This window comes from Ambystoma mexicanum, chromosome 3q (assembly GCF_040938575.1).
Source record: "Ambystoma mexicanum isolate Mex_15411 chromosome 3q, UKY_AmexF1_1, whole genome shotgun sequence".
Lineage (NCBI taxonomy): Eukaryota > Metazoa > Chordata > Amphibia > Caudata > Ambystomatidae > Ambystoma > Ambystoma mexicanum.
The window spans coordinates 1,208,959,068-1,208,979,936 of NC_090926.1; the positions used below are offsets into that span (position 1 = coordinate 1,208,959,068).

General features: G+C 47.6%; 1 protein-coding gene across 5 annotated transcripts in view; it reads right to left on the reverse strand.

The window, feature by feature from the left end:
* The window catches only part of PDE4A (phosphodiesterase 4A), a 1,505,614-nt gene that overhangs the window by 590,793 nt on the left and 893,952 nt on the right, over positions 1-20,869 (reverse strand). The window contains exon 1 of one of the 5 annotated variants that reach the window (XM_069604085.1): positions 15,128-16,330. The exons of the other annotated variants lie outside the window; for them this stretch is intronic. Coding sequence (XP_069460186.1) covers positions 15,128-15,252 — 125 coding nt within the window. The 5' untranslated portion in view covers positions 15,253-16,330. Of the gene's footprint in view, positions 1-15,127; positions 16,331-20,869 lie in introns of those variants that run through there. 5 annotated transcript variants of the gene reach the window in all.

The window sequence follows — 20,869 nt, forward strand, 5'->3', positions numbered from 1 at the left end:
CCAAACATCATTTTGAAATGGCCCCCCATGAACACCCACACATCTTTAGCAAGCCAGGCCAATAATATCAAGGCTTTCCTACACAGCCAGCAATGGCCACTAAGAGTCAAGCTTCTTCACAAGTCCTTGTCAAAGAAACTCAGATTCAAAGAGGATGGTTAACTTTCCCCACAGAGCAAAAGTAAGGGATTGCCGAAGTTTGCCTACAAATTCTTTTCACCAGCTTGGTGGTTTTTCACGTTAAAGATCACTTATGCCGCACACTATCACCGCCGGAGTGGTCCCCTGGTGCTCTGGCGTATCTGAAGGTAAGCATGTGGGGCGCGGTGGGTTGGTAGGGTATAGCGGGAAGAGGTGGACCGAGAGTTGTATTGTCCTCTTGACACCTTCAGTTCGGTTTCCACCATTCGCTGAGCTTGGGTGCGATTTACGGCTCAGTAGATTCCCATGTGCTTTTGTGCGAGGCTATGTGTTTTTTGTTTCGTCATTGCAGTGTGTTTGAGTGTGTGCGGCTTCCTGTCCAGAGAAGTGGTTGTGTTGTTTTGCGTTTCATACATCGATGTAGAAATTGAGGTTTTAGAGTTGGGTTATTAGGTAAGGTTTTTCCTACCTCGTTGATTTGGACTTCTGTACTCATTGTCTCTGTCCGGGCTGTGTGTTGGGTGTTTTTGTAGCGGTTTGTTTGCCGCTACAAAAACAAAATAAAACACAAAACAAAAGTTGGTGGAAAAAACAAATTTAAGGGGGCAAAACACCAGAAATTTAGTTATTAAAAAGGCAGCATTTTGAAAAACGAAATTTTCGGTGGGCAAAAGCCACACGCTGTCAATTCCGCTCCGCAGGCGAAATTGGCAGAGTGTCCGAATTTTGCCTGTAATCCACCAATTTTCGCACGGAACCAAATTGAGCCATTTCGCTCAGCCCTAAACTGCCGGCCACAGAGCCGAAGACCCAACCAAGCTTCCCTCAAACCAAGGCCAGCGCTCCTCGAGCCACAGAACTAAAAACGCCAAGTGCTTCAACACGTCTCAACCCTGATTTAAGGACACGCTGATAGGATAATCGCAAACCCACATACTGCTAAGGGCAAACACATGAACTCTGTCCTGACCTAGCGGACCTCACACATCGCTAAACCGCACGATCAGCAGCTCTGCCAATGCACCTCCCACCCAACCACCAGCACCCTCTGTGTAATTCCAGCGCTGGAGCTAACACACAGCTCTGTCTATGCACCAAATGCCGGCCCGCAGCACCCACTGCAATTCCCTTATGCAACAGACATGCGGTTCTGCTGCAGCACCTCAAGCTTAAACTGCGGAACAACTGTTTTCCACACAGCCCTGCTGATTAAGCTCAGTGTTGTGTAACAGGCAACCCTGTTATTGCTGTATTGAGAACCACACACACATCTCCTAGTACTCCTCCATCAGTCTGATTTTCTACGCGCCCTTCTACTAGAGTAATGGACCCATTCAGAGCTCTGCCAATGCACCTCGAGTCTGTAACTACTGCCAACAGAGCCCGTAAAGACTCATCTAATCCCACTTGGCTATTAAACATGCTACATGATGAGAATGATATGCAGGTATAGGTCTTTTATCCAGTAAATGGGACAAAGCAATACCACGTGGGGTATTGCCGAAGAAACCCCCCGTCGTACCGGTTGGTGCCGCAGGAAGTGGGAGTTGACATTTCGTTGGGTGAATCCACCAGAGAGCTTCTGGGGCCCACTCTGCGGTGGAAGGAGGGTGGCACAGCGGGAGAGGATTTGCATTTTAGGGGTCAGTTGTTTGTGTGCTTCACAATGCTACAGAGTGTGGGTGGAGTCAACCTCAAAGTGAAGGTAAAATCTTAATTCAGTTTTTCCCTATATTCCAGTTCCTCTATTTCAGACCGTAGCTGCCTGGATAGTCGTATTGTTTCCCTCCTTCAGGGACAAATGTAAAGTCATTCAAACCCCCTATTGCTGGAGACTCACAGATTTCACAGACCCATGTTGGCCTACCGCAATTGGTAAAGTAGGTGGAACAGTGTGCTTTTCAGTTCTTTCCAGTCCCTGTAGTCATCTTGCAGTTGTATCGCAGCAGGGCACAGCACTGGTCCCTGTTTCAGCTTCCTCACCAAACACCCCTGAAGAAGGTCCAACAACAGCACAGGGACTGAAACATGTTGGGTAGTCTCTATAGGCTGCACCATTGCTACGTTGGTATGATATGATATGATATGCTATGGCATTTATAACGCGCCTATACACAAGTGTTTCAAGGTGCGATGAGGCAAGGGAGGGGGAACAGACGGAAGACAGATAACGATCTTACTAGGCCAGGTGTCATTCAGATCGCGCAAGTGCAAAGGAAGGGGGAAAGGGAAAAGTGCGGGGGGGGGAAGTACAGTACATGGGATAATAAAATAAACAAGATAAATAAAAAACGGCCAGCTGGTGGCAAGTGCAGGGTGAGTGCAGACATAAGTGCTGGTGGGGGGGACTGTAGGGATACAGAAAACAGTCCCCAGGTGCAGGGGTTGCCAGGGAGGCAGTGCAGGCGTCCAATTGGCAGGGCTTGGGGTCGAAAACAGAAGGGTGGCCAGGTAACTAGTGCAGGCTCAGTTTCAGACAGGAATTCAACAGGGAAGAGGGGGAGAGAAAGCAGAAGCAAAGAGCAGGGTTTTAAGGTGCTTCTGGAACCGAAGGTGGTTCTCCTCAAGTTTCAGAGAGGTCGAGAGGCTGTTCCAGAGGGAGGCCCCAGCCGAAGAGAGAGATCTACCACCAACTCATTGCTTGGAGAAGCGACTGACCCTGAGAGCGTTGGAGGCGGATGAGCGAAGAGCACGAGAAGGAAGATATTTAGGAAGAGAGAGTTGAAGGTATTGAGGCCCCAGGCCCCAGAAGGCCTTGTGGACAATGCAGAGGGTTTTGAACATAATCCTCGCAGCCACTGGGAGCCAGTGCAGAGATTTCAGTCCTGGAGAGATACAATCCCTGGGCTTGAGGCCAAGGACAAGTCTCGCAGTCCTGTTCTGGGTACAAGGAGCAATAGAGCATGCTATTGACGGAATATTACAGAAAAATTCTTCCTGTTTTTTGAAGAATTGAAGATGCGCTTTCTAGAAGAGTACTCTTCGTTTTTGTATCAGGCTTCCAAAATGTTTCATGTATGTGTTTTTTGAAAGTCTATGCATTCTTTCCTAATTAAATAATGTGCAATTTGGTTAGCAACTGTGGTTTCTTGAAGAAGAAATAAACTGTAAACACTAAAGAGAACTAAAGGAGTAAAAGCAAAATATAATTGTCTTTCCTCATTCACTGAATGTTTACTTTCCTCTTTATAGAATAATACATTTTAAGAGTAAAGGATGGAGGAGCATTTTCTTCTTTAACTCGCACCAGGTACTATGTTTCTCATTGCAGCCTATATCTGGGCTTTGAGCTCACAGGATTTGGCCTACAAGTGTAAATATGTGTTCAAATACTGACATTGCGATGCGGCTGTCGGGGTGGCGAGGACCCGGGTTGTGGGTCCATTTGTCCTGGTGAATCCATTTGCGGATATATTGGACCTTGATCCTGTCTGTGGTCCTCATACACTTTCTTGGGATAGAAATATTTCCAGTCACATAAGTCGGAATTTTCAATAGGATTCCAAGCTGGAGGTCCAGTACTTAAAAGAGTTGCAGTTCTATTGTGGCGCCCTTGATGGGCAGATGGCGACTTGTTTCTAGGGCTCCCCAAAGCCAGATTCCTGATATTGCTAGGGGACTAGTGAGGTGACCTCCTTGGGGACTGGAAGATGTTTTGCTCTTTGAACCCAAGTGCCTGGTAGTCATGTAAAACAAGTCTGGGCACCTTATAGGTGGGGACAGGAGGATTCAGTAATGCCTCTCAATAGGTCTTGTGTTATATAAGAATAAAGGTAACTGCAGGTGGCCCGCTTCCCCTCAAGAAAACAGGCCTGGTACACATGCCCGCCATGTTGGGTTCACTCAAGCATTGTACCCAAACCCCTGCCTTCTGGTGATGGAGAGCAAATCAATTCTACTTTTGAAGATTGAGGAGCTACACATCAGAAGGAATGCCCTTACTGTAAAACACTGGGCACAGTCTGATCTACAGAAACAGACCAGTGCCAGCCACTAAGCTAGCCCAAAGCGGGCAGATCCTAGGCCCAATTCCTGCTCTGAGCATCGCAGCACCTGCAAAGATTCTGTGTCAGGGGCCTACGAAAATTCATCCAAGGTTATTGAACCCTGCCGGCAACCAATGCCAGCTGAGGACTCTTGATCTACTGGATCTAGAGATCCGTCCCAGTGAAGACAGAAGTATTGAACATTGGCCGGCATCCTCCTCGACGTCTCCCCTGGAATATTGGGTTTTGAAACAGACAGTTTGATTGAGCAAGAGCCTGGGGGGCTGAAGCCCATCCTGCATTGGGTAGACTGTGTGTGCTGCTCCCCTCGCCCGGATCGAGGCGTGTGTCTTTTGTCGAGAGGGCGCACTGCTGCTGCAACCCTGCGGATGTCACTGTTCCGTGCTCCTGAAATCTGGACCCCGGGGCTGTTGGGGTTGATGGTTGTTTGCCACGACAGAGTTTATTGGTGGGATACAAGTGTACGTTGCTTGCAGGTCCCATTTGAACGCGGACGGTCTTCCTGCAGCAATTTGGGCCGGTGCGGGTGAGCATTTCACAAAGAAAAGGAAAATACGTTTCTTGCCAGATATCATTTTGATCCGAGATCCGAGATCAAAAGAAAGGAGAGTCTATTGAGGGGTTTATGACGGTTTTGTGGGGTCTGGCGATCAAGTGTGACTTTGATCATTGTAGGCATGAACACCTGAGGGATCAACTTATGATACAGGGTTGTGGAGGCGCTATGGCATGAAGGCAGCACTCCTGTGGCACTCCTGTGGCTATGACTTTGGAAAGGGACATAGATACCGCAAAGATGATGGAGCATTCCGAATCTTGCATTAAAGAAGTGGATGCGACTCTTCAAAAACACAAGTGGACATTACGAATGCGGTTGAGAGATCAAAGGGTCGCAAGGACCCTAGACAAAAAGAGATGTGGAGGGCGACCTCCAAAAAGAAGCCTGAGCCAAAAAGAGTCCATGGGAGGAGGAATGAAAGGAGGTGTTATCAGTGTGAGAACTTGGACCACCTCACGAATGATAAACAATGTTTTGCCCAACATGTTGTATGTAGAGATTGTGGGGAGAAAGGTCACTTAGCCCGGTGTTGTACGCGTTGGTCTAGGTCCGGGAGTGTGAAATGCGTGCGTGAGGTAGTGGCAAGATGCTCATGAGGAGGAGGAAGAAACCTGTGTGGTGAATGCGGTGGATGCCAAACCCAAGAGGGTGATACCCAAATGCAGAAATGTAGGTGAACAATGTAGGTGTGAGGTTATTGGTTGACAGTGGCGAAGACTACACTTTAGTCAGTATGGATAACTGGAGGCAATGGCTTCACTGCAGGAACCCACCGTGTCAGCCCGTGCCTACGGCAAGGTGCCAAATGACATTCTGGTAGAGTTTTGGCCAGAGTTTGGGTCCAAAGGATGCCAGCCCATCAGCATGGCGAGAGTTACCTGAAAAGGGGGAAACCTGCTATCAAGGGATATACAAGAGGATCTGGGGGTACAGTTAGATCCCAATCATCCCAATCTGTTGGAGATGCAAGCAAGGTGTGTGCTGCCGAAACAGAGGTAAACAATTGGTTTCCAAGTATGTTAGAAGCTGTTACTGGATGCTTGAAAGGATGTGTGCACCTCATAAAGTTGAAACCAGGGGCAGTGCCTGTTAGAGCCAAGCCCAGAACATCCCGAAGTAATTTGGGGGCAGGGTTCACACATCTTGGATAGCCATGCTCCTGGTATAACAATATGTTCAATGCCTTTGAAGCCTTAATGCCTTTCTTTACCCCCTTTTATGATGGTTGCATTTCAATTTTGCTACTATGACAATATTTTCAATGTCCTCCTTTTCTTTCCTTGTTGTAGTTACCAATCTCTTTTCGCCTTTCCCTTCCTTCTTTTTTTTAATGTGGAGAATCTACATTATGGGTAGGATTCCTCTTAGAAAATATTCCTGTGTGGGATTGGTGCAAGGTCACACTGTTGTGTTGGTGCAAGGTACACTATTGCAGTAGTGATAGTCTCTTATGTCCGTTGCCGTAGACCAGAGGGAAAGGACCCCATGCCTGCAATTGCCTTGAATGCACAGGGATTCTCTGAGGTTATGAGTTTAGTTCCTTGTACTGATGAATTACCAATTTTAATAGGAGAACATGACGTTTCTATGCCACTATTGTATTCTCGACAGACACCAGTTAACATAATAGGACGTGACTTGATGACAAAACTTAACATGACGATATATTTTACTGATAAAGGGGTAACATGTTCCACTCCAGGGATACATTAGATGAATGTAAGAGAGTTAATATTAGCATTTACAAGCCAAAAAGCATTACGGGGTGTTCCCTTAGACCCAAAAGTATTTCTGTATGGAATTAATATTTTATGGATATGGCTTCCTGGATTGATAGGTAAATTGTTGAGGATACCTAACTAATTTTTGTTTAGACCACAAATACCTATGGATGGCGAGGAAGGACAGGGTATTCCCATAGAACTAGAAGCAGCAGCGGTAAGAGAGGAAAGTGTGGTTGTTCATGGGACAGACAATGAAGGAAGAGCACGGGGAACAGTAATACCTCTTGACGAAGGATATAGACTACCAGTCTTGACAGACAAAGAGTTGTTCAGAGACGAGTATTCAGACGATGAACCAGTATTTTTTATAAGCCTTACCTATTGGATAACAGTTGAGAATGGAGAAATAACACAGAGAATGGCATTGGTAAAAAAAAGAAGCTGCCATTTTTCCAAGAAGATTTAGAAAAGGGGCCAAGTATCTTATGGACCAACAGTACATATGATGTGGGTCTATTGAGTGGAGCTTGAACAGTTAAAATTAAGCCTAAGCCAGGAGCAATTTTTCCATGGGCAAAATAGTACCCCATGTCCAGATAAGCAGATGAAGGTATATTTGAGACCATTTCTGCTTTGGTACGGCAGGAAATAGTAGTACCACCAGACTCCACATGTAACACGGCTGTGCACCCAGTAAAGAAATCAACAAGGGGTTGTGGAGATTTATTCAGGATCTACGCCCTCTAAACAATATTGTCGAAGAAGTTTCCTCTGGTTCTGAATCCAGCTACGATATTATGTAACATCCCAGCTACAGCCAAATATTTTACAGTAGTAGATTTAAAGAATGCTTTCTTTGCCATTCCCCTTCATGAGGACTCTCAAGATTTCACCTAATTCTCATATAGAAATCGGCAGTGGAAACATACAAGATTACCACAGGTTTACTGTTAGCCTCCATCAATCTTTAATAGGGTTCTTCAGATGGACCTAGCTAATGTACAACTTGAGAGCACAATAATTCAGTACATAGATGACATGTTAGTGCGCAGCAAGACAGAAGAAAAATGCAGAGAAGATTCAGTCCAGCTAATTACAGTATTGGCATAAAAAGGATACAAAGAGGACAAAGAGAAATTACAGTATTGCCAGGAAGAGGTCCTGTACATAGGACAGCTAATCTCTCAGGAGGGGAGAAAAGTGACACCTGAGCGAGCAGAAGCAATAATGAAAACTCTAAGACCTAAGACAGTGAGGGAAATGCCTATGTAATTATTGCAGGTCCTAGGCTTTTGATTACAGCACATATTTTAGACCACTTTTGAAAGGACTTAAAGAAGCACAGATAGGCAAAAATGACATAACATGGAAGATGACAGAAGGATTTGAAGAGTTGAAAAAGGCAATTTGTACAGTACCCGTGTTTGGGATTCCAGACTATGATTAAGAGTTTTGTTTATTCTCGCATTCGAATGGAGTGGCTATGACAGCAGTCCTCACGCAGAAAACAACATTAGGAAATGGACATAAACCATTGGCTTATTACAGTGGAATTCTAGACCCAGTAATGAGGGGGCATTACCCTTGCGAACAAGCATTAGCTGTTGCTACTTTTGCAATTGAAAAAGCTGCAAGTATTACAATGGTGCTCAATGACGTTATTCGTTGACCATTCCCTATTTGCCATTTTGGAGACACCTAAAAGCACGTTGACCACACAAAGAGCGTTAGGTTATGAGGTGATTATTTTCAACCCAGTGATCCAAATTGTTAGATGCAGAGTAGTGAATACAGTGACATTCATAGCAGAACCAGTAAGAAAGGACTAAGTATATGATTGCACAATGTATAGTAAGCTTAAACACTCTTGGAGGGGGTACATTCTATTCATTTATGGCTCTTCAAATATTGACCAAATGACAGGAGAAAGACATATGGGATGGGCAGTAGTGACGTTAAAAATGAATAGTGAATTTGAAGTAGTGACAAGTGCAAGATTTCCTTCACAATGTTAAGCACAGGTTGCAGAATTAGTGGTGCTTATCGCCCCACTTCAAAGATATGAGGATGAGGAAGTGATGGTGTACTCTGACTCTGTCTATGTAACGTCAACCGTACACGCAGGATTGTCACGCTGGAAAAGGAGGGATTTCCTCTGCGCATACAGCACACCAGTACAATATGCACCTCTATTGGACACGTTTATTAAGGTAATAAAGCTCCCATTGGCTATTGCTGTGATGAAGTGTGCATCCCATACTAAGAGGGCAGACATGAATTCTCATAGTAACAAAGCCACAGACGTTGAAGCAAAAAGAGCAGCATATTTTCCAAATATTTCCATTTTTGATGTAGAAAGTGTTGAGCAAATGTCAGAACGTTGCATGATGATGAAAGGAGGCTTGAACATGTTATCCATTGTACAGTTAGGGTTTTGCAGAGACAGGGTTGCAACTCCCAGGAACCCATGGCACTGCCTCTATGACCCATGGTTAGGGTTTGCAGAAGCAGGATAACCGAAAATAAAGAGTGCTCAGACAAGAGCCCTCTTTACATTCAGCTGCACCCGGCAAGACGGCAAAAGTCTCTACAGATGCTCGGGATTTGCACCGAACAATAACCATGTAGCTCGCACTAGAAATGGACACACAGAGACGTCCCACACCTGGGAACAAGAGTGCATTACTAGTAGCAAACAGAGTTTCCAGGCCAAACATAACATTGCATGTACTGTGCGGAGATGCATTGGCATTCCAATGCTGGCCTCCTCAGTGTACTTTTCCTGATTGCTCCTAGTTTACCTTCACCCAGTCATATAAGGAGCACTGTGCAGGGGAAAGTGGGGAACTGTACGCCCTCACTGCACATCTGGAGAATGGTGGCGCTAATTCTACATCTGCCCATTTGGAATTATTTACTGAATGTGAGCGGCGACAAGACTTGAAGGTTGAAAGATAGGACAGTGAATAGGGTGAACAAAAAAGTGTAAATCTCAAATGATAACTTGCCTGTAAATGCAAAAAAAAGTTAAGGTAAAAAGGTTTCAAAATGGAAAGAAACCTGAGATGACATTGTTCTCTTAAATGCATAGGACAAAGCCATAGCTATTGTGATCACGTTAAAACAGGTGGTATCACATAAATACCACCTGTTTTAGCACATAACACCTTAGACCTATGGGTGTATTTAATACCAGTAGTATTGCAGGGCAATAGCGCCGCATTACACACTGGAATGCCACCTTCTAATACCTCACATTTGTTCTACGCCTGAGAGTTTTACATAAAATTGTTAAATGCAAGTCCTCTAAAGCTTTTCCTGGATGAGACACATCTCTGATGGGGTTGGGTGGGTTCTCTGATAATCACCTGATCACCTTATTTGCAATGCAATGCAGACAATTGTCAAAAAGGTCCCTCCCCTGATGTATTCACAATTGCACGCTGGTGGTATGCTGCGGTAGCTATCCTTACGATGTAGCTGTAGTTGATTAAAACTGCTCCTGTCATCGCCCTGATGGCGGTAAACCTGTAATGAGGTGGTGTCCCTCTGATTACCACCGGTAGTAATCCACCTAACCTGCGAATATCTCCCATGTCCCAACTTCACTTTTAATCCAATTCTTCATAAACAGGGGGTAGGCCCCTGCACTCGCAGCCTCTTAGCCAACTCCTACCCAACAATCCTCTTCATTGCTAGCCCTCCACTCTTCTGCTTTAATAAAACCCCTTCCTCTTCATTTTCAAATCAGGCATTATTGTTTATTCTGCATTTTGAAAGGTCGAGACTTCGCATTTTGTTCAGCATTCCATCTTTTTCACTCTATATTTTGAGTATTTACTCTGGCGAGTCCGCGTTCACTCTCCTGAGGGTAACTTGACTGAGGTTGCTTTAGAAGAGCAGACCATCCCAGGCCCTTTCCTGCAGCCACTCCAGCCCTTTTCCTGCCGCCACTCCAGCCCCTTTCCAGCAGCCATTCCAGACCCTTTCCTGCAACCACTCCAGCCCCTTTCCAGCATCCACTCCAGCACCTTTCCAGCAGCCACTGCTGCCCCTTTCCTGCAGCTACTCCAGCCCCTTTCCAGCAGCCATTACAGACCCTTTTCTGCAGCCACTTCAGCACCTTTCCTGCAGCCACTCCAGCCCCTTTCCAGCAGCCACTCCAGCACCTTTCCAGCAGCCACTCCAGCCCCTTTCCTTCAGCCATTCCAGCCCCTTTCCTGCAGCCATTCCAGCCCCTTTAGATGATACCAATAGCCTGATATCCCTCATTATCAGGTTAGCGGTAACAGAAAAAAACAGGTGTAATTTGCAAATCCTGCCTGTTTTTTACTGCTTGCCATTTTATGAGGTGAAGGGTATTTATTATATGTGGTAGTCCTCTGAATACCGCCTACGGTATACGCTCCCAGATTAATAGGCCAACTACCTAATACAAACTCATCCAATTCTTACCTCCACTGAATAGAGGTACAGATGGAAGAAAACAATGAAGAGGACAACAAGTGCATCCCTGCACTCAATTGAAAACATGAAAGTGTAGGGGCAATAGAGGTGTGACACGGTTGGCACCTCTGATGCCCTCCAGTTCTAATGAAATACAGCGAAGGGTTAAACGTTGCTGGTTTCTGCATTAGAAATGATTGGACAGTTGAGGGTATCGCCAGTGGATGCAAACAATCAATTTCCATGCTCAAACCAAGGGTACAATTTGAAAATTAAATGCATGTGTATTTTCAAACAATACATGTATTAGCACATGGGACAGGAGAAGCAACCAATCAGGTTGGTCAGACCGCAGGCCGAATCCCACAACCTCGGCCCGTGTTCCGGGCAGCCAGATGTCTGCTTCACCCGCCCAGACCTCTTCCCCCCGCCCTCTCTTCCTCTTGGGTGTCTGGTGTCTTCCCAGCCCTGTCCTGATTAACTCCGCGTCACAGCCCCCACTGCTGCTGCCGCTCGGTGTCCCTGCTGGATACAATGGAAACAGCACCCCATTTATTCAAACACAATACATTGCTGCTAGCACCCCGGGTTTCCAGATTTCAAATTGGGGATACTAGTAGCAATAATCACCCATTCAGGGGAATTCACCAGCTGGAAACGGCGCCAGGGCAAGGCCGTTACCAGCCGGTGAAGCCCCCCGAATGGATGCTTATTACTTAAGCATTGTAAGATGCCATCTAAAAATAAGTCCCTCTGCCCTTTGCACTTATTTTTGGAAGTTTACGCATGTGCAAAACTGACCTGCGCCTCTGCTAATGTGATGCACCTTTAGGCCTCCAAAATACATCTCCAAGCAAGTAAGCTAGCTCAGTGGGTTACACTTTGCACAGGTTCAGTTTGCAACGCACAAGTGAGAATCATCATGCCTGCTCATTCTTTCATCAGTGCAAAGCTTAAAAAGAGTGTGCAATTGAGTCGGGTAATATAAACACCTATTATTCAAGTGGCTAGTAACAATTCAGTTTGTGCTGAGCATTCAAAATATCATTGAAAGGGTACTAAGAAACTACTCCAAAACACATACCATATCTCTAGAAATGTCTGGCTGCTCATTGCAGCTTTGCACATAGTAGCATACCCTAAAGTCCATGCAGGAAGGCGCCGCTGCGCAGTCAAACACCGCGGCCCAACGGGAGCCTGAGCTGCTGTGAAAGTTATGTAATGTAATGTGTCATTTGTATAGCGCCTTTATCCTATTGGTTGGCTTCAAAGCGCTGCAAAGGTGAGCGCGCGGGGAGGAAATGCATGTGGGTTCCTTAAAGAAACCTAGGAGGACCTGCCTAGGGGAGCAGAAACTGCAGTCGGGGTACGCCACTAAGAACCCTTTGCCCCGCTAGATTCTTCCATAGTGGGTTAGCGCTAGCAGGTCTCTTTAAGTCATGCCATGCACTTATATAGTGCTCCCTGCCACAGCTTCTCACTATTACACAGTGCAATGGTGCCCAGTTCATCAACAGCAGGTGCATGTAGGGTTCATTTGCCCCTGCTGGGAGTTAAAGTGCTCCATTTTATCATTAGATATCATTAGATATCCGTAGCAAGTGATCCACTCACTGAGCTGTCTGAATTCATCTATTCGGAATAACATCATGGCATTCTGATTCGAACCTGTGACCTTCACCTAGCAAAGTGATCTCTACAGCAGACGCCTTAGCCCGCTGAGTTATCTTAAAGGCCATTCTCTTTAATGGGAGATACCTTGACGGGAAGCCAACTGGCTTCTTCTTTTTCTGGTGGCAAATTGCCAAACGTGCCCCTGGAGTGAGAGCCGCAAGATCCCTGGCTTAGAGAACTTGAGGTACTCACCCAACTGACCGGTTGAGTTTGTGGTATTCACCACAGCAACTATGAAATGTCGGGGTCTCACTCGAACGTCAGCCTACTCATCTTGCCAGCAATGAGTGCTCATGGTACTCATTTCATCGAATTGGTGAGCTTGCGATACCCCCTGACCTGGTGAGATTGTGGTTTTCACTTCACCAACTTGGTAAGTTTGAGGTATTAAACTCACAGATTTGGTCGGCTATTAGTACTCTCCTTTCTGAATTGTAGAGATCGGGGTATTCACTTCACAGAGTTGGTGAGACCGTAGCACCCACTGCCCTGACTTGGTGGGCATGTAGTACTCTCCTCATGACTCGGTGAGACAGTGGTACACACCGACAAGATTTAGTGGGCGTGTAGTACTCTCCTCATGACTCGGTGAGACTGTGGTACACACCGACAAGACTTAGTGGGTGTGTAGTACTCTCCTGATGACTCGGTGAGACTGTGGTACACACCGCCAAGACTCAGTGGGTGTGTAGTACTCTCCTCATGACTCGGTGAGACCGTAGTACTCGTCATCCAGAGTTAGTGGGCCTGGAGTATTCTTCTCATGACTTGGTGAAACCGTGGTACACACCACCAAGACTTGGTGGGCTTGCAGTACTGTTCTCATGAGACAGTGAGACAATGGCACACACTGCCAAGACTTGCTGGACTTGCAGTACTCTTCTTGTGACTAGTTGAGACCGTGGTACACACCGCCTAGACTTGGTGGGCTTGCAGTACTCTTCTCGTGACTTAGTGAGACAGTGGTACTCACTGCCTAGACGTGGCAGGCTTGGAGTACTCTTCTCATGACTTAGTGAAACAGTGGTACACACCGCCAAGACTTGTTGGACTTTCAGTACTCTTCTCATGACTTAGTGTGACAGTGGTACACACCGCCAAGACTTGGTGGGCGTGTAGTACTCTTCTGAATGACTCAGTGGTATCATGTTGGTACAGACCGCCAAGGCTTGGTGGGATTGTGGTACTCACCCAACTGACCGGTTGAGTTTGTGGTCTTCACCATAGCCACTATGAAATGTCGGGGTCTCACTCGAACGTCAGCCTACTCATCTTGCAGGGCTTGCAGGACTCTTCTTGTGACTTAGTGAGACCGTGGTACACATTGCCTAGACTTGGTGGGCTTGCAGTACTCTTCTCGTGACTTAGTGAGACAGTGGTACTCACTGCCTAGACGTGGCAGGCTTGGAGTACTCTTCTCATGACTTAGTGAAACAGTGGTACACACCGCCAAGACTTGTTGGACTTTCAGTACTCTTCTCATGACTTAGTGTGACAGTGGTACACACCGCCAAGACTTGGTGGGCGTGTAGTACTCTTCTGAATGACTCAGTGGTATCATGTTGGTACAGACCGCCAAGGCTTGGTGGGCTTGTGGTACTCACCCAACTGACCGGTTGAGTTTGTGGTCTTCACCATAGCCACTATGAAATGTCGGGGTCTCACTCGAACGTCAGCCTACTCATCTTGCAGGGCTTGCAGGACTCTTCTTGTGACTTAGTGAGACCGTGGTACACATTGCCTAGACTTGGTGGGCTTGCAGTACTCTTCTCGTGACTTAGTGAGACAGTGGTACTCACTGCCTAGACGTGGCAGGCTTGGAGTACTCTTCTCATGACTTAGTGAAACAGTGGTACACACCGCCAAGACTTGTTGGACTTTCAGTACTCTTCTCATGACTTAGTGTGACAGTGGTACACACCGCCAAGACTTGGTGGGCGTGTAGTACTCTTCTGAATGACTCAGTGGTATCATGTTGGTACAGACCGCCAAGGCTTGGTGGGCTTGTGGTACTCACCCAACTGACCGGTTGAGTTTGTGGTCTTCACCATAGCCACTATGAAATGTCGGGGTCTCACTCGAACGTCAGCCTACTCATCTTGCAGGGCTTGCAGGACTCTTCTTGTGACTTAGTGAGACCGTGGTACACATTGCCTAGACTTGGTGGGCTTGCAGTACTCTTCTCGTGACTTAGTGAGACAGTGGTACACATCACCTAGACTTGGTGGACTTGCAGGACTCTTCTCGTGACTTAGTGAGACAGTGGTACACACCGCCTAGGCTTGGTGGGCTGGCAGTACTCTTCTCAATGATTTAGTGAGACAGTGGTACACACTGCCTAGACTTGGTGGGCTTGCAGTACTCTTCTCAATGACTCAGTGGTACACACCACTTAGGGTTGTTGGGCTAGCAGTACTATTCTTGTGACTTAGTGAGACAGTGGTACACACTGCCTAGGCTTGTTGGGCTGGCAGTACTCTTCTTGTGACTTAGTGAGACAGTTTAACACACCGCCTAGACTTGATGGGCTGGCAATACTCTTCTCAATGACTCAGTGATATCATGGTGGTACTCACCTGACAGACTTGGTGAAGCGGTGCCTCTTGATGTCCTCGTCGCTGAAGGAGAAGTGCATGGCCACCTCAGCCCGGCTGGGTCCCGGGAGCCGGACGAAGCCAAGCGCAAAGTCCTTGGATGGCATGAAGGCGACCCCGCCAGCGACGACTCATAGAGGATGCCGACTGGATCGGAAACCGGTACCCACACCGAAGGAACAGAGCAGGCCGAGCCAAGTCCAGGAGAAGAGGGTCACCATCACCCGGCAGCTTGGGCACAAGACCACCCCACCTTAAACAAGAACGCCTTAAATCCAGGAGCGGAATAGCGTCGCAGCATCAGACCAAGTCCACATCACGAGACCGAGCCAAAGCTGGCACCCCTGGCATTGCACTGGCACTGGTAAGCCTCAATTCCAGGAGCACAGCAGCACCCTGGCACGAGTGAACCGCAACTCCAGCAGCACAACACCACGCTGGCACCAGTGAACATCAACTCCAGGGGCACAGCACCACCCTGGCACCAGTGAACATCAACTCCAGGGGCACAGCACCACCCTGGCACCAGTGAACATCAACCCCAGGGGCACAGCGCCACCCTGGCACAAGTAAATCTGAACTCACGGAACACAGCACCTCCCTGGCACCAGTAAGTCTCAACTCCAGGGTCACGGCACCATCTTGCCACAAGGATGACCCAAGTCCAGGGTCATGGCACTACCTCCGCACCTGCTGGACCAAACTCCTGGGGAACGGCACTACCCTGGCAACTGGATGACACATCCCCGGGGGGGGGGGGGGGGGGGGCACTGCGGGACGCTGGCTCCAGGTCGGGCTCGAGAATCAGACAAGTTCGGGAAAGACCGCTGCACACCCAGGAGGCTGCCCCCAGAGCCCAGTCCAAGGGCACAGCTCAAGGCAGCCCCAAACCCAGGACACCAGCGCCAGGTGACCCACTCAGCCCCAGCAGCCCAGCGCAGGAGGCGGCGGCGGCAGAAGCGTCCCGGACGCTTGTGTACAACAGTGCGGCTTCTCGGGCAGACGGAGCCAGGTCGAGGATGGACGCAAAACCCGGAGGTGGCTGACACGGACCGGTGCAGGTCGGGAGATGTCAAAGAGGAAACGAAAAGGATGCGCGTGGAGAATGAGGCCGCTGAGCTGCAGGAACTCCCTCAATTCTGAGCACCAACCGCTTGCAACTCAGACCACACTACGTGGTCTCCAGCTTTACCCTTGCTTTCTCAATGCCACAATGCATGTCGTGTATTTGCAGTCTACTACAGCGCCACCATGGCACCTTGTGACGGTTTCAGAGCGCTTTCCTAGACACATTTGCTACGGATGACCGTGAGTGAACACGGTATCCTGGGTGTAGTTTGTGCATGGCTCAGTCTAACGTGCCAGCCTCTATAGCCCAGTATTTGGAAACCGCCTTTCTAGATCCGTGTGGACAGCCGAGCGCTGATTTGGGGAGTTCCGTTATCCCTTGGCACTACCTAGGCTCCAGCTTTACCCGTGCTTTTTCCAAAGGCTCGTGGTGAACAGACCTTACGCGTCAGGGGCGGTAGAGGCGCGACAATTATAATGTATGCAAATAGCCACGGCCGGCGTTCCAAGCCTGGCCCTTGTGAGCGGTGCCCCGCCCCCCACCCCCAGACTCTCCCCATCAACCTGCAAGACTAGCAACATGGTCTCCCATGAATGGGCCAGCTCCAGTACTTCTGTACAGAACTACAAAAGCTTCAATGGAACGGAGCCTGCAGCTCACAGCAGGACTGCTTTACTCTAAATGGGACTGCACGAGTACTTCTGTACAGAACTACAAAAGCTTCAATGGAACAGAGCCTGCAGCTCACAGCAGGACTGCTTTACTCTAAATGGGACAGCACGAGTACATCTGTACAGAACTACAAAAGCTTCAATGGAACGGAGCCTGCAGCTCACAGCAGGACTGCTTTACTCTAAATGGGACTGCACGAGTACTTCTGTACAGGACTACAAAAGCTTCAATGGAACGGAGCCTGCAGCTCACAGCAGGACTGCTTTACTCTGAATGGGACTGCACGAGTACTTCTGTACAGGACTACAAAAGCTTCAATGGAACGGAGCCTGCAGCTCACAGCAGGACTGCTTTACTCTAAATGGGACTGCACGAGTACTTCTGTACAGGACTACAAAAGCTTCAAGGGAACGGAGCCTGCAGCTCACAGCAGGACTGCTTTACTCTAAATGGGACTGCACGAGTACTTCTCATCAGAACCGCTGGGCAGCATCAGTACTTCCCAGCACACACGGTATAGTTTAACGTACCAGTATCTCTCTGCTTGACTGGTACAGTGTACTGGGACAGTACCAGTATTACTCTGGACGCATGCACTTCTAATGGGACATCATTGGTTTCTCTGAGCACGACAGGTAAAACTTAATGGGACAGCGCCAGTATAACTCTAGAAGGCTCCTACACTTGTGATGGGAGAGTACCAGTACTTCTGAGCAAGACTCAATTAGGTTAATGGAACAGCGTCAGTATAACTCTCGAGGACTCCTACACTTGTGATGGGAGAGTACCAGTACTTCTGAGCAAGACTCGATTAGGTTAATGGGACAGTGTCAGTATAACTCTGGAGGACTCCTACACTTGTGATGGGAGAGTACCAGTACTTCTCAGCAAGACTCGATTAGGTTAATGGGACAGCGCCAGTATAACTCTAGAAGGCTCCTACACTTGTGATGGGAGAGTACCAGTACTTCTGAGCAAGACTCAATTAGGTTAATGGAACAGCGTCAGTATAACTCTAGAAGGCTCCTACACGTGTGATGGGAGAGTACCAGTACTTCTGAGCAAGACTAGATTAGGTTAATGGGACAGCACCAGTATAACTCTGGAGGACTCCTACACTTGTGATGGAAGAGTACCAGTACTTCTCAGAAAGACTCGTATAGGTTAATGGGACGGCACCAGTATAACTCTAGAAGGCTCCTACACTTGTGATGGGAGAGTTCCAGTACTTCTGAGCAAGACTCAATTAGGTAAATGGGACAGCGTCAGTATAACTCTGGAGGACTCCTACACTTGTGATGGGAGAGTACCAGTACTTCTCAGCAAGACTCGTATAGGTTAATGGGACAGCGTCAGTATAACTCTGGAGGACTCCTACACTTGTGATGGGAGAGTACCAGTACTTCTCAGCAAGACTCGTATAGGTTAATGGGACAGCGCCAGTATAACTCTAGAAGGCTCCTACACTTGTGATGGGAGAGTACTAGTACTTCTGAGCAAGACTCGATTAGGTTAATGGGACAGCATCAGTATAACTCTGGAGGACTCCTACACTTGTGATGGGAGAGTACCAGTACTTCTCAGCAAGACTCGATTAGGTTAATGGGACAGCGCCAATATAACTCTGGAGGACTCCTACACTTCTGATGGGAGGGTACCAGTACTTCTCAGCAAGACTCGATTAGGTTAATGGACAGCGTCAGTATAACTCTGGAGGACTACTACACTTGTGATGGGAGAGTACCAGTACTTCTGAGCAAGACTCGTATAGGTTAATGGGACAGCACCAGTATAACTCTAGAAGGCTCCTACACTTGTGATGGGAGAGTACCAGTTCTTCTGAGCAAGACTCGATTAGGTTAATGGGACAGCGTGAGTATAACTCTGGAGGACTCCTACACTTGTGATAGGAGAGTACCAGTACTTCTCAGCAAGACTCGTATAGGTTAATGGGACAGCGTCAGTATAACTCAGGAGGGCTCCTACACTTTTGATGGGAGAGTACCAGTACTTCTCAGCAAGACTTGTATAGGTTAATGGGACAGCGTCAGTATAAATCTGGAGGACTCCTACACTTTTGATGGGAGGGTACCAGTACTTCTCAGCATGACTCGTATAGGTTAATGGGACAGCGCCAGTATAACTCAGGAGGACTCCTACACTTTTGAAGGGACAGTACAGGTACTTCTCAGCACAACTGTCACAGCGCCAGCATAACTCAAGAGAACCCTTACCCATATGATGGGATAGCACGAGTACTTTTCAGGACGACTCATGTAGGTTACTGGGCCAACACCAGTATAACTCAGGAAGACTCCTGACCCTTTGACAGGAGAGTACCGGTACTTCTCGGCAAGGCTCGGATAGGTTAATGGAACCGTGGCAGTGTTACTCGGAAAGAATCCTCCCCTTTCGATAGGAGAGTAACAGTACTTCTCTGGACCGATAGTGTTATAATAAAGGTGCATTAATAACTCTGAAGGGGCGACCACTGCTGGGGTCTGAGAAGGGGCATTTCTGAACAGCACTTCTGTGCATTTACTGTCCCAGTTAACCCCCAGCAGGTACGCAAGACTTTTATTGGACAGTACTTGCATTTCTTAGCGGCATGGCCATCTGCCAATGTGACAGGATCAGCACCTTTTGATTTAATCCCATTATTAACACGCGCAGACACACTGGTTACTAAGGGGTCTGAGTAATGATGGAATAGCGCTCTATGCTCAAAGACACACTCTCCATTAGACTATGCAACCAACAGTGGGAAAACAGCGCTGACCTCATCATTGCCAAATTCTCTCTATCCCCCAACTGCACCATACATATCCTAATCACTTGCAGGCCGCCTGGCTCACCACCAGACTACCAAAAGCTCCTCCTCCAAATCATAGGGAATAACCTAAAAAGCTCGACCAAAACCATCCTACTCGGTGACCTCAACCTAGGGCTGCATGACCCCAAGGACAAAGCAGCTGCCTCTCTAGCCAAAGAACTCACCCACATTGGGTTCGAACATAAAATTACTACACCACCTCATTGCAAAGGCCGATCCATCAACTGGATCGCAGACCTCAACTGCACCTCGTCCGTCACCAACATCTCAGCCCTGCCATGGACAGACCACCACCTCATCCAATTTGCTATTCTCTCCATTCTGAATCGCAAGATACTCTCGTATGCCCCACCCGCCAAAGTCAGAAGCTTGAAAAAACAAACCAAAATCAACCTGCACCGCTTCTCGACATCCACGAACTCAACCCTCCATTTAACAATGACCGCATCTCTCTGGCCAACACCTATGCACACATGCTCACCCAAGCTACTGAATCCATAGCTCCCTAGCAGACAAAAAAAGAGAAAAAATCAATGCACTCTAACTCATGGTTTACGGAAGAACTATTTGCACTATGCACCAATAAGCGTTGAGCTCTAGCCAAGTGGCAATCCTCGCCTAACCAATCCTCTAAATGTCTTTAAAGAGATCTCAGCCACATATAAAAAAAGCCATATTCCTAGCCAAATCAGAATCATTCAACCAAAGAATCTCCAAAGCTAACTTAAAATCTAGGGACATTTTCACCATCTTCAAAGATCTCACCTCCCCTGCCACTAGCCCGGATGAAATCACCAAAGACAAAGCCTGGTGCTCCAGCATTCAGGACGCTCTCATCAACAAAGTCAAAATGCTCTTGAAAAAAATTCTTCAGAGACGTCACAGAGACAGAAGTTACCAATCTTCTCACACTCTCCACTTCCAAAGGGGACATCTGTCCTCTTACCATCATCAAAGAATGTGCAGACTCACTCACCCCCATCAACACAGCATTCATTAATACATCATTCTCCTCTGGAATCGTACCACAAAGCCTAAAAGAAGCCTTGTTTCACCCTCAAAAACCCACCTTAGACCCCGCTTGCCCCAACAACTATCGCCCCATCACTACCGTTCCCGTCCTCAAAATCCTGGATAAAGCCGCACACAT